Here is a 12502-nt window from a genome sequence, read left to right on the forward strand (position 1 = left end):
GGCAAGGGAATTCTTGAAATCCCATCCACTATGCTGTAACATTTGGCTGCTACGAGTGACGTGGCATAAATACACATTTTCTAATCAGCAGTGGTTACTGATAGTCTGCACATACCCTAACAGAGTCATATACAACATGAATAATGCTCTATGACTGGTTGCAGTGGGCAGAACAGATGGTTTTACACTGGGAACTGGAATGCTTTCACTGGGCAATGCACCATTAACTGCTCCTGTTGGAGGAGGGAGTAGCCGGGAAGAAAAATGGAAAGTAATTGTGGGATCTGTGGCACTGACCTTTAGGGTGTAATCTAGGGTGTGAATTTCGAGGTCTGAAAGGGTCTCATCTGAAGTAAAGGTGTTATCCAGGCTTTACTTGGATTGGGAGATGGCTGTTGTGGTCCATGCCCGCCCTCTGCACTGTTCTCAATGTGAGGTCCATATACATGGAAGAGTCTAACGAAAATGTGTATTCTGACAAACCACGTGTTACAGCTAAAATGTCCTGAAAGTACAATTCAAATGCTCCCGACTATGTAGCACAGATCAATACAATCCCAAAAGAGGTTGTCCCATAGCAAAACCATCACCAATCCACAGGACCCCAACCAATCAGGAGAACTGGGATGCCAAAGGCCTGTGTAAAGAAGAGTATGTGAGCATGTGGGACCACCACTCCATACAAGGTCTATAACTCCTGTAGACCGGTAACAGGGCCGTGATGGCATGTGATCACTAATGCTTCATTCACACAGGGGACTCTGGGTCCCTAGCTCTAAGGCTCTATGGGGGCCACGGCAGCTGAATACCGGAAATCATACGTGCATTACTTATCTTGTGGTGATGTGATAAATGCAGTTTATGGAACAACCTTTTTAGAAGGTCACCGGTGTTCAGAATGAATGCTCTGATCTGTTTTGTCAATCATACATAAAGATACTATTAAAAAGGGTTTTTCACTTTCAGTAAAGTGTACCCCAAATGCTCTAAAATAAACATAGCAGGTGCTTACCCTCCCCGGGTCCAGAGCCGGTTCCCGGCCACAGTGAGATTTCATACACAGCATACATAATCCCAATAGCCAATCAATAAGCTCGGAGACTCATGCTGCGCACCTTGGCAGAGCCGGCCGGGTTCAGCGACTGGCTACAGCGTTAACGTGCACTATGGATGTCACCGTTGCAGCCAAAACCCAGGACTCAAGCAGAAGTAAGCAGATGGCGCTGGACCTGTGGAGGGTGACAACCTCATTTGTTTATTTTAACAGGGTTTCACCTTGCAAAATGTGCTCCAATCAGGCTCTCTTCATAACATCACATCTTATCGCTACTGTCCATAGAATAGCTCATATTAACCCCTTCATGACCTTGGGATTTTTCGTTTTTCCGTGTTCGTTTTTCACTCCCCTCCTTCCCAGAGCCATAACTTTTTTATTTTTCCGTCAATTTGGCCATGTGAGGGCTTATTTTTTGCGGGACGAGTTGTACTTTTGAACGACATCATTGGTTTTAGCATGTCGTGTACTAGAAAACGGGAAAAAAATTCCAAGTGCGGTGAAATTGCAAAAAAAGTGCAATCCCACACTTGTTTTTTGTTTGGCTTTTTTGCTAGGTTCACTAAATGCTAAAACTGACCTGCCATTATGATTCTCCAGGTCAGTACGAGTTCATAGACACCTAACATGACTAGGTTATTTTTTTATCTAAGTGGTGAAAAAAAATTCCAAACTTTGCTAAAAAAAAAAAAAAAAATTTGCGCCATTTTCCGATACTCGTAGCGTCTCCATTTTTCGTGATCTGGGGTCGGTTGAGGGCTTATTTTTTGCGTGCCGAGCTGGCGTTTTTAATGATAGCATGTTGGTGCAGATACGTTCTTTTGATCGCCCGTTATTGCATTTTAATGCAATGTCACGGCGACCTAAAAAACGTAATTCTGGCGTTTCGAATTTTTTTCTCGCTACGCCGTTTAGCGATCAGGTTAATGCTTTTTTTTAATTGATAGATCGGGCGATTCTGAGCGCGGCGATACCAAATATGTGTAGATTTGATTTTTTTTTTATTGATTTATTTTGATTGGGGTGAAAGGGGGGTGATTTAAACTTTTATATTTTATTTTTTTCACATTTTTTTTTTTTACTTTTTTTTTTTTTTTTTTTACTTTTGCCATGCTTCAATAGCCTCCATGGGAGGCTAGAAGCAGGCACAACTCGATCGCCTCTGCTACATAGCAGCGATCTGCTGATCGCTGCTATGTAGCAGAAAACAGGATTTTTGGTTGCTTACCGTAAAATCTGTTTCTTGAAGCCTCCATTGGGGGACACAGGAACCATGGGTGTATGCTGCTGCCACTAGGAGGCTGACACTATGCAAATAAAAAAGTTAGCTCCTCCTCTGCAGTGTACACCCCACCGACTGGCATTATACTCTTCAGTTAGTGAGAAAGCAGTAGGAGAAAAGAACAAGGTTGAAAAACCATAACCACAAACTTGAGAACTGTAAACGTGAGAACAGTCATAGAACAGATAACAGAAACATTGGGAGGGAGCTGTGTCCCCCAATGGAGGCTTCAAGAAACAGATTTTACGGTAAGCAACCAAAAATCCTGTTTTCTTTATCGCCTCTCATTGGGGGACACAGGAACCATGGGACGTCCCAAAGCAGTCCCTAGGGCGGGAAAAACAGACTTCCATCAGGTCAGAGGACTCACCACTGCCGCCTGCAGGATCCTTCTGCCTAGGCCGGCGTCCGCCGAAGCGTAGGTATGGACCTTGTAAAATTTGGCGAACGTGTGGATGGAAGACCAAGTTGCCGCTTTGCAAAGCTGTAGGGCGGAAGCCCTGTGGTGCACCGCCCAGGAGGCGCCGACTGCCCGGGTAGAGTGAGCCTTAATCCCAGGAGGGGGCACTCTGTTCTTGACCCGGTAAGCCTCCAAAATTGCCATTCTGATCCAGCGAGCAATAGTCGCTTTAGAAGCCGGTTGGCCTCTGCGAGTGCCATCAGGAATGACGAAAAAAGAATCCGTCTTCCGGAAAGTGGACGTTCTGTCCAGGTAGATCCTCACTGCCCTGACGAGGTCCAGCTTGTTCAACGATCGCTCCAGAGGATGAGTCGGAGCTGGACAAAAGGAAGGTAGAACGATGTCCTTGTTGAGGTGGAAGGTGGAAACCACCTTAGGAAGAAAAGAAGGTGGAGGCCGGAAGACCACCTTGTCCTGGTGAATGACCAAAAACGGAGGACGGCAAGACAGGGCCGCCAACTCGGAAACGCGGCGAATAGACGTGATGGCCACAAGAAAGGTCACATTCCAAGATAAAACTGATAGAGGAATCTCCCTAAGAGGTTCAAAGGGGGAAACCCTCAGAACGTCCAGTACCAGGTTTAAGTCCCATGCGTCCACAGGGGCCCTGTACGGTGGGACAGTGTGGGCTACTCCTTGAAAGAAGGTCTTAACCTGTGGTCGAGAGGCCAAGTTCTTCTGAAAGAGGATGGCAAGCGCAGAAACCTGGCCCTTTAGGGAGCTAAGAGCCAGGCCCGAATCCAGTCCTGCCTGAAGGAAGGCCAAAAGAGAAGGCAGGGAAAAAACCATAGGCGGAACGCGGTTGGATTCGCACCAACGGAAGTAAGCATTCCAGGTACGGTAGTAGATCCTGGAAGACGAAGGCTTCCGAGCCTGAATCATGGTGTGAATCACCCGGTCCGAAAGGCCGCACGCTCTTAGAACCGCGGTCTCAACAGCCACGCCGTTAAACTGAGCGACCAAGAATTCGGGTGGCAGATCGGACCCTGGGACAGCAGATCGGGCCTGTCTGGAAGGCGCCAGGGAGCGTCCAGGAGAAGGTTGACAAGCTACGCGAACCAAGCTCTCCTGGGCCAATCCGGGGCGATCAGGATGACCGGCACCCCTTCCGCTTTGATCTTCTTCAACAGTTTGGGAAGTAATGGAAGGGGTGGGAACAGGTAGGGCAGCTCGAACTGTGACCAAGGAATGGCCAGAGCATCGACGCCCACTGCGAGAGGATCGCGGGACCCGGAGACGAACTGCGAACCTTCCTGTTGATTCGAGACGCCGTGAGATCCACGTCCGGAGTCCCCCATCGAAGACAAATCTGATGGAAGACCTCCGGATGCAAGGACCATTTCCCTGCCGCGAGGCCCTCGCGGCTGAGGAAGTCGGCGGCCCAGTTGTCCACGCCGGGGATATGCACCGCGGATATCACCGGAACCGTTGCCTCTGCCCAAAGGAGGATCTTGGATACCTCGGCAAGGGCCAAGGAGCTCCGGGTCCCCCCCTGATGGTTGACATATGCCACAGCCGTGGCGTTGTCCGTCTGGATCCGGACTGGAAGGCCCCTGAGGATCCTTTCCCAGTGGCGGAGGGACAGAAAGATGGCCCGAATTTCGAGGACATTGATTGGCAGAGATGCCTCCTGCGACGACCAACGGCCCTGAACCGTCAGGCGGCAAAAAACCGCACCCCAGCCGATCAGGCTGGCATCCGTTGTCACCACCTGCCAGTGAACTGGAAGGAAGGACCTGCCCTGGGAGATGAGAGGTGACGTCAGCCACCAGTTGAGGGACCGCTTGACCCGAGAAGAGAGTCTGATCGGCCGATCCAGGGAAAAGACAGACCTGTCCCAGTGAGACAGAATGGCTTGCTGAAGGGGTCGCGAATGGAATTGGGCGAAGGGAATCGCTTCCAAGGTAGCTACCATCCTTCCCAGAACCTTCATGGCCGATCGGAGGGAGGGAGGCCGCTGGAGCAAGCGTATGTCCCGACAAAGAGTGGATCTTTTGTCCTTGGGAGGAAGACTCTGGACTGACGAGTGTCGAATAGCATGCCCAGAAAGATGATGCGCTGAGAAGGAATAAGGCAGGACTTCTTCCGGTTGACCAGCCACCCGAAACGGGCTAAGGTGTCGAGAACAATGGACAGGCTTTCGTGAGCCTGAGCAAAGGACGGAGCCTTGATGAGGATGTCGTCGAGGTATGGAAATAGGACCAAGCCTCTGACTCTCAAGATGGCCATCAGCGCCGCCATGATCTTCGTGAACACCCTTGGCGCGGTTGCGAGACCGAACGGCAGGGCGACGAACTGAAAATGATCTTGTTGCACTGCAAAGCGCAGGAAACGGTGATGTCCGGGAAATATCGGGACATGGAGGTAGGCGTCTTGGATATCTATTGAGCATAGAAATTCCTGAGCCTCCATGGAAGCAATTACTGAATGAAGGGATTCCATCCTGAAGTGTCTCAGGCGAACTCTCCTGTTCAGCAATTTGAGGTCCAGAATGGGTCGAACCTTGCCGTCATTTTTCGGTACCACAAAAAGGTTCGAGTAGAAACCCGTGAACCGTTCCTTTTCTGGGACGGGAACGATTACCCCGGATTTGAGCAGAGAAGCGATGGCTGCGAAGAAGCCCGGAACTAGAGCGGGATCTCTTGGAGGATGGGATTGGAAGAAACGATCCCGGGGTCGGGAAGCGAACTCTATCTTGTATCCCGAGGATACAACTTCCCTGACCCAAGCGTCCTCTACTGCGGAAATCCAGACGTCCCTGAAAAAGAGAAGACGGCCGCCCAATCTGGGAGTTGGGCTGGAGTCCCGCCGAGAGTCATGCGGAGGTGGATCTTCCAGTCCTGGGCCTGGAAGATCTACCCTGGGAGTAGCGAGGACGCCAGGACGGAGTGGGCCTAAAGGACACCGCCTTCTTCTCGACGTGCCTGTGGCCTCTGTTGCTGCTTGGAAAATGAGTTTGACGCAGCGAAGCGACGAAAAGGCCGAAAAGAGCGAAACTGCCGTCTAGGAGGAGGGCGACGAGGCTTAGCCTGGGGGAGAAGAGAACTTGTACCCCCGGTGGCGTCCTTAATGATTTGGTACAGCTGGGAACCAAAGAGACGAGAGCCATGGAAGGGCAGACTAGTGAGGGACTTTTTGGAAGAAAAGTCCGCCTGCCAGGCCTTGAGCCAGACGGTCCGGCGGATGGCAACGGCATTGCTGGAAGCCTGAGCCGCACAAGACGCGACATCCAGGGAGGCGGAGACCAGGTAATCGCCAGCGTGGGAAATCTGTTTGGCAAGTTCCGCTAATTGCGCAGGAGGCGCCCCATCCAGAATACCTCGCCGTAGATCCTTGGCCCATTTTGAGATGGATTTTGAGGCCCAAGTGGGAGCAAAGGCTGGACATAGAGCCGCTGAAGCCGCTTCAAAAGCCGATTTCGCAAAGGATTCTATAACTCTGTCGTTAGAATCCTTCAGAGATGCTCCGCCGGACAGTGGAAGCACCGTGTTGGTGGACAGCCTGGAAACAGGGGGATTCACCGAGGGAGAGACCGTCCAATTGGCGGTAAGCTCTGGAGAAAAGGGATATAGCACACCCAGGCGTTTTCCCCTCTGAAAACGTCTGGTCGGATTCTCTCTCTCTCTGGACAAGATTTTCTCGAATTCAGGATGAGGAGCGAAAAATTTAGAAGGTGGTTTGGCCCGTCTAAACGAAACCGCCTGATCTGCAGGTTCCGTAGAGGGATCCTTGATGCCACAGGTTTGGTTTATTGCCCCAATGAGATTCTGGACAGTCTCCCTCATGGTGGCGATTTGGTTAGGATCCAGCTCCGAAATATCCTCCGAGGGCGCATCAGATAATGCCTCGCCTGACTCAGGGGAGGAGGATCGGGACCGCAGGGGAGGGCCATGTGGCAAGATGGAGCGTGAAGAGGACTCAGACCGACGTTCTTGTCTGGACCTTTTGTGGCTTATCAAGGAGGGCTCGGGCGGCGGTTCCTGCGACCCGCTGGCCACTGCGGCGGTCTGCAGGGGTAACCGATCCAGCGCGGACACCAGGGTCTGAGACACCCGTGTTAAATCAGCCACCGATTGTGACAGAGTGGAGGCCCAGCCTGGGATGGGGGTATCACTCTCGGGCGGAGCAGCCGGGGGATCCTGGGCGGTGGGAATAATCGGGTTGCTGCAGGACTGACACAGCGGAGAGGACTGACCTGAGGGAAGTTTGCTGTTACAGGATGAACATGCAAAGTACGTGACTAAGGCAGTAGATGAAGTAGGGGGGGCGAGAGCGGCCCCCTTTAGAGGTAGACATTTTGAGAGGTCCCTGAAGAAAATGCCAGAGGGTTAGGGGACAGTGGGGCAGAGGGGGGTGTCAGTCTGCAGTTGCAGCTACTCACGGACCCGGTCCTGGAAGATGTCCCACTTGTAGATGGAGTGCCCTGAGAAGCAGTATTCTGCGCAGAATGTGCTGTGCGCACAGAAGATGCGAAGGTGCGGGCGCGCTGCGAGAGCTGGTGCTGCTGCAGCTACAAAGCGGTGCGCACACCAGAAGAGTGTCCCTGGTAGAAGGGGGGCGTAGCCAGACACTGAGGCGCCGGTGGGCAGGGCACAGAAGGTCGGGCGGGAAAAAAAGCCCGCCCGCAGAAGCCGGAAGTGGGGGAGCGCGCAAACCGGAAGTAGGCCCCGACCGAAGCCGAGGCCTAAATTAGGAGCCGGCGGCCGAGGGGAGGCCGCGGCGCCGGAAAGGTGTACCGGAATAGAGCGCCGCAAGAGATACAGGCGGCACAGCAGCCTACCAGGCTAGGGCCGGGAGTAACTAAATTAGGAGACGGCGGCCGCGGCGCCGGAAAGGTGAGCTGGAATAGTGCGCCGCAAAAGATACAGGCGGCGCAGCAGCCTAAGACAGTGCCGCTTTAAGAGTGCCGTAGTGAAAACCCCCTGCGGCGCTAGAACAGTGCGCCGCAGGAAGAAGCGGTGCGCCGGCCTGCCAGGGCTGCAGAGCCTGTGTGCCCCATGAAAAACCGCGGCGCAGAGCAGTGCGCCGCGGATAGCAGAACCTGAAGGTCTGTGGCCGAAGGTAAACCCGGGTCGTGCTGCGGGATCCGTGCAAGCGACGACCAGGTATATGGGAGCCCCTAGTAAGACCCCCTGAAATATCTGGGATGGTATGGGAAATACTTACCTCAAACATCCCACGCCGGTACTAACCTTAAAGGGGATGAGATGTCCAGGGAGCTGGTGATGGACGTCCTCGTCGCCGCAACCGACAGGCTCTGGTGGGCGAGTGGGTGGGTGACGGAGCCAGGACCGGACTTCTAAGCACGCTTGTGTGCTAAGGCTCTTGGTCCTGGAGAAGGATCTATGAGGATACGGGGTGGCAGTACACGCCGTACTCATAGTCCGTATTTTGGGATTACAGGTGTGACTGTTCACCCTGTATCCCTCCGGAAACCTGAAAGAAAAAACGACGCACATTGAAGTAGATAAGGGTCTAATGAAAGACCCGTGTCCACCTCCTACTGACACTAAGCTAAAACTGAAGAGTATAATGCCAGTCGGTGAGGTGTACACTGCAGAGGAGGAGCTAACTTTTTTATTTGCATAGTGTCAGCCTCCTAGTGGCAGCAGCATACACCCATGGTTCCTGTGTCCCCCAATGAGAGACGATAAAGAAATGGAGGTGTGCTGTGAGCGCCGACCACAGGGTGGCGCTCACAGCCACCGGTGATCAGTAACCATAGAGGTCTCTAGGACCTCTATGGTTACCATCCTGACGCATCGCCGACCCCCGATCATGTGACGGGGGTCGGCGATGACGTCATTTCCGGCCGCCCGGCCGGAAGTGGTAGTTAAATGCCGCTGTCTGCGTTTGACAGCGGAATTTAACTAGTTAATAGGTGCGGGCAGATCGCGATTCTGCTCCCGCGCCTATTACGGGCACATGTCAGCTGTTCAAAACAGCTGACATGTCCCAGCTTTGATGCGGGCTCACCGCGGAGCCCTGCATCAAAGCAGGGGATCTGACCTCGGACGTACTATCCCGTCCGAGGTCAGATAGGGGTTAATATATCCAATACTAAACATAGTATATGTTGACAGACTAGAATATTGAAAAAAATGTTTTTACAAATATTTAAAACAACATTCCTTTATTTTTTATTTAAACCTCTAACATACAGAATATTTCCAGTAATATTCCTTTTAATAGTAAGGCCTCTTTCACATTTCCGTCGGTACGGGGCCCGACGTACGTTGTGCAAAATAGTGCACAACGTGGGCAGCGGATGCAGTTTTCAGACGCATCCGCTGCACATTATGAGTTCCGGGGAGGAGGGGGCGGAGTTTCGGCCGCGCATGCGCGGTCGTAAATAGCGGACGCGTCACACAAAAAGTTACATTGAACGTTTTTTTTGTGACGACGGTCCGCTATTACCGACGCATCCAGTGCACGACGTATGGAATGGGTGTCCATACGTCGCGATGCGCCGGTAATGCAAGTCTATGTGCAAAAAACGCATCCTGCGGGCAACTTTGCAGGATGCGTTTTTTGCACAGAACGACGCATTACAACGTTTTTATAAAGACGGAAGTGTGAAAGTAGCCCAACACCTCCATTTTATGTTAATCCCTGCTTCTCCTTTTAACCCCTTCGTGACCTTAGGATTTTCTGTTTTTCCGTACTCGTTTTTCACTCCCCTTCTTCCCAGAGCCATAACTTTTTTATTTTTCTGTCAATATGGCCATGTGAGGGCTTACTTTTTGCAGGACAAGTTGTACTTTTGAACAACATCATTGGTTTTACCAAGTCGTGTACTAGAAAATGGGAAAAAAAATTCCAAGTGTGGTGAAATTGCAAAAAAAGTGCAATTCCATGTGTGTTTTTTGTTTGGCTTTTTTGTTAGGTTCACTAAATGCTAAAACTGACCTGCCATTGTGATTCTCTAGGTCATTACGAGTTCATAGACACCTAACATGTCTAGGCTATTTTTTATCTAAGTGGTGAAAAAAAATTCAAAACTTTGGCACAAAATTTTTTCTTTTTTTAAGCATTTTCCAATACTCGTAGTGTCTCCACTTTTCGTGATCTGGGGTCGGGTGAGGGCTTATTTTTTGCGTGCCGAGCTGGCGTTTTTATTTATACCATCTTGGTGCAGATACGTTTTTTTGATTGCCCGTTATTGCATTTTAATGCAATGTCACGGCAAACAAAAAACGTAATTTTGGCGTTTCTAATTTTTTTCTCGTTATGCCGTTTAGCGATCAGGTCAATCCTTTTTTTTTTTTTTTTAATTGATAGATCGGGTGATTCTGAACGGGCGATACCAAATATGTGTAGTTTTTTTTTTATTATTGTTTTATTTTGAATGGGGGGAAAGGGGGGTGATTTAAACTTTTATATATTTTTTTATTTATTTCATATTGTTTTAAACATTTTTTTTTAACTTTTGCTATGCTTCAATAGCCTCCATGGGAGGCTAGAAGCTGGCACAACTCGATCGGCTCAGCTACATAGCAGCGATCATCAGATCGCTCCTATGTAGCTGAATTGCAGGCTTGCTATGAGTGCCGACCACAGGGTGGCGTTCACAGCAAGCCGGCATCAGTAACCATAGAGGTCTCAAGGAGACCTCTGGTTACTATGCCGCCGCATCGCTGACCCCCGATCATGTGACGGGGGTCGGCGATGCGCTCATTTCCGGCCGAAAGCGCTAGTTAAATGCTGCCGGCATTTAACTAGATAATAGCGGCGGGTGGATCGCGATTCCACTCGACGTTATTGCGCGCACATGTCAGCTGTACAAAACAGCTGACATGTCGCGGCTTTGATGTGGGCTCAGCGCCGCAGCGCCCATCAAAGCAGGGGATCTGACCTCGGACATACTATCACATCCGAGGTCAGAAAGGGGTTAATATCATCCAGCACTGTTAACACTCGTTATATCTGTGTTCAAAAAATGTCTAGCAACAGTTTTACTACATCTGTTCTGTTTAATATTGGATATATTAATATGAGCTATGTGAGGGCTCATATTGTATATAGAGAGGCTATGTGGGTGCTCACACTGTACACAGGGGGCTATGTGAGGGATCATAGTGTTTATAGAGAGGCTATGTGGGAGCTTATACTGTAAATAAAGTCTATGTGGAGGCACATACTGTATATGGGGGCTATGTGGGAGTTCATACTGGGTATAGGGGTTATGATGAGGCTCATACTGTATACAGGGGACTATGGGGGATCACTGTATATGGGGAGGCTATGTGGGGCTCTTACTGTATACAGGGGTCTATGTGGGGGGCTCATACTTTATGTAGGGGTCCATATGTCGACTTTTACGGTTTATAAGGGATCTGTTTGTGGGCTCATACAGTATATAGGAGGATGTCAGCATACTTACTTCTGCTCAATATTAAGGGTAAGTTCACACAGGGCGTTTTTGCTGCTTTTTCTATGCTAATTTTCAGCAGCTTTTTACAGTACCAGCAAAGCCTATGAGATTTCAGAAGTCTCATGCACACACACTGTGCTTTGCTGCGTTTTTTGGACATAGAGCATGTCACTTCTTTCAGCGTTTTTTCAGCATTTTTCACCCATTGACTTGAATGGGTGTTGAATAAAAAGCTGCAAAAACGCAGGTATCATTTGCTGCGTTTATGGTGCTGAAAATCCAAGGACATTAGCATGGACAAAGAAAAAAAAAAACACACAAAAAAAAAACGCATCAAATACGCACCTATACCTGCGTTTTTGACGCAGCTTCTTTCCTGCCAAGAAGATCAGGTTTGCTGCAGAAAAAAAGGGAGCAAAAACGCCCTGTATGAACTTACCCTAAGTGATACAATTAAAATAAATAAATAAATCAATATGTTAATATTTACCAGAATGAATTTCAGCCTATTGGTTTGGCCCTCTGTAAAACAGTCAGTGTCACAACTGTAGCCCCTCAGGAAAATTAATTGCTCATCCCTGATTTAAACTATTATAGAATTTGGAGTCCAATTTTTTGAAAGTGGAACAAACAGAATTAAAAAAAAAACAAAAAACAAACAACATTTTCTCTCAATTGCTACTTAATAGTTACAGAAAACTTACCGGTTCTTAAGACTTTTCGAAAGCTTTTCTGCTTCTTCAATTGATTTTAAGATGGTGGTAGGCCCAAGTAAGGATTTATAGTAGTCCTATAATTAAACAGTCATTGTAAGTGCTGCTTCTATTACTGCATATGTTAACGGTTGAACATGTCAGCAGGCAGATGAGAAAACCAGGAGTACTTATCATACCGAAAGGGTTGTCCGAAGCATAAATGTATAGAATTTACTAATATACTTGTATTATCATAAGGTGTCCTGATCTCCAGACAGACATCAGCCTCAGTCCAGGCAGCCCAACTTCCAGCTAAGGTACAAAACAGGAAAAGGCTTCCATTGCAGATTTGTGTGTAGGGTGTAGCAAAGAGGGCTGGATAATTGGATCAGCTCAATTTCTAAGCCAGATTCATTTTCTGTCACAGCTAACAGAAAGTGGGGCTGGCTTAGCTACTAAAAAGAGCCAGTTAATCATCCCCCTTCACCTATACAAGAGTTCTCCCCTTGTATACTTCAAAGTCAGGACTGGGACTGATGCTGGTATCCAGAGATCAGACTCCTTTATTAAAGGGAACCGGTCACCAGGTTTTCCCTATATAAAGTAGGGCCAGCACATGTAAGCCATCATATATAGC

The 12502-nt window shown here is 49.3% G+C and overlaps 1 protein-coding gene across 1 annotated transcript in view; it reads right to left on the reverse strand.

Moving 5' to 3' along the window:
* USP8 (ubiquitin specific peptidase 8) overlaps positions 1 to 12502 on the reverse strand; it is a 111745-nt gene that overhangs the window by 70073 nt on the left and 29170 nt on the right. Inside the window, exon 4 of the mRNA XM_069766072.1 lies at positions 11875 to 11960. Within this exon, the coding sequence (XP_069622173.1) occupies positions 11875 to 11960 (86 nt within the window). The remainder of the gene's footprint in view (positions 1 to 11874; positions 11961 to 12502) is intronic.

This window comes from Ranitomeya imitator, chromosome 4 (genome assembly GCF_032444005.1).
Source record: "Ranitomeya imitator isolate aRanImi1 chromosome 4, aRanImi1.pri, whole genome shotgun sequence".
In the NCBI taxonomy this organism is placed as follows: Eukaryota; Metazoa; Chordata; class Amphibia; order Anura; family Dendrobatidae; genus Ranitomeya; species Ranitomeya imitator.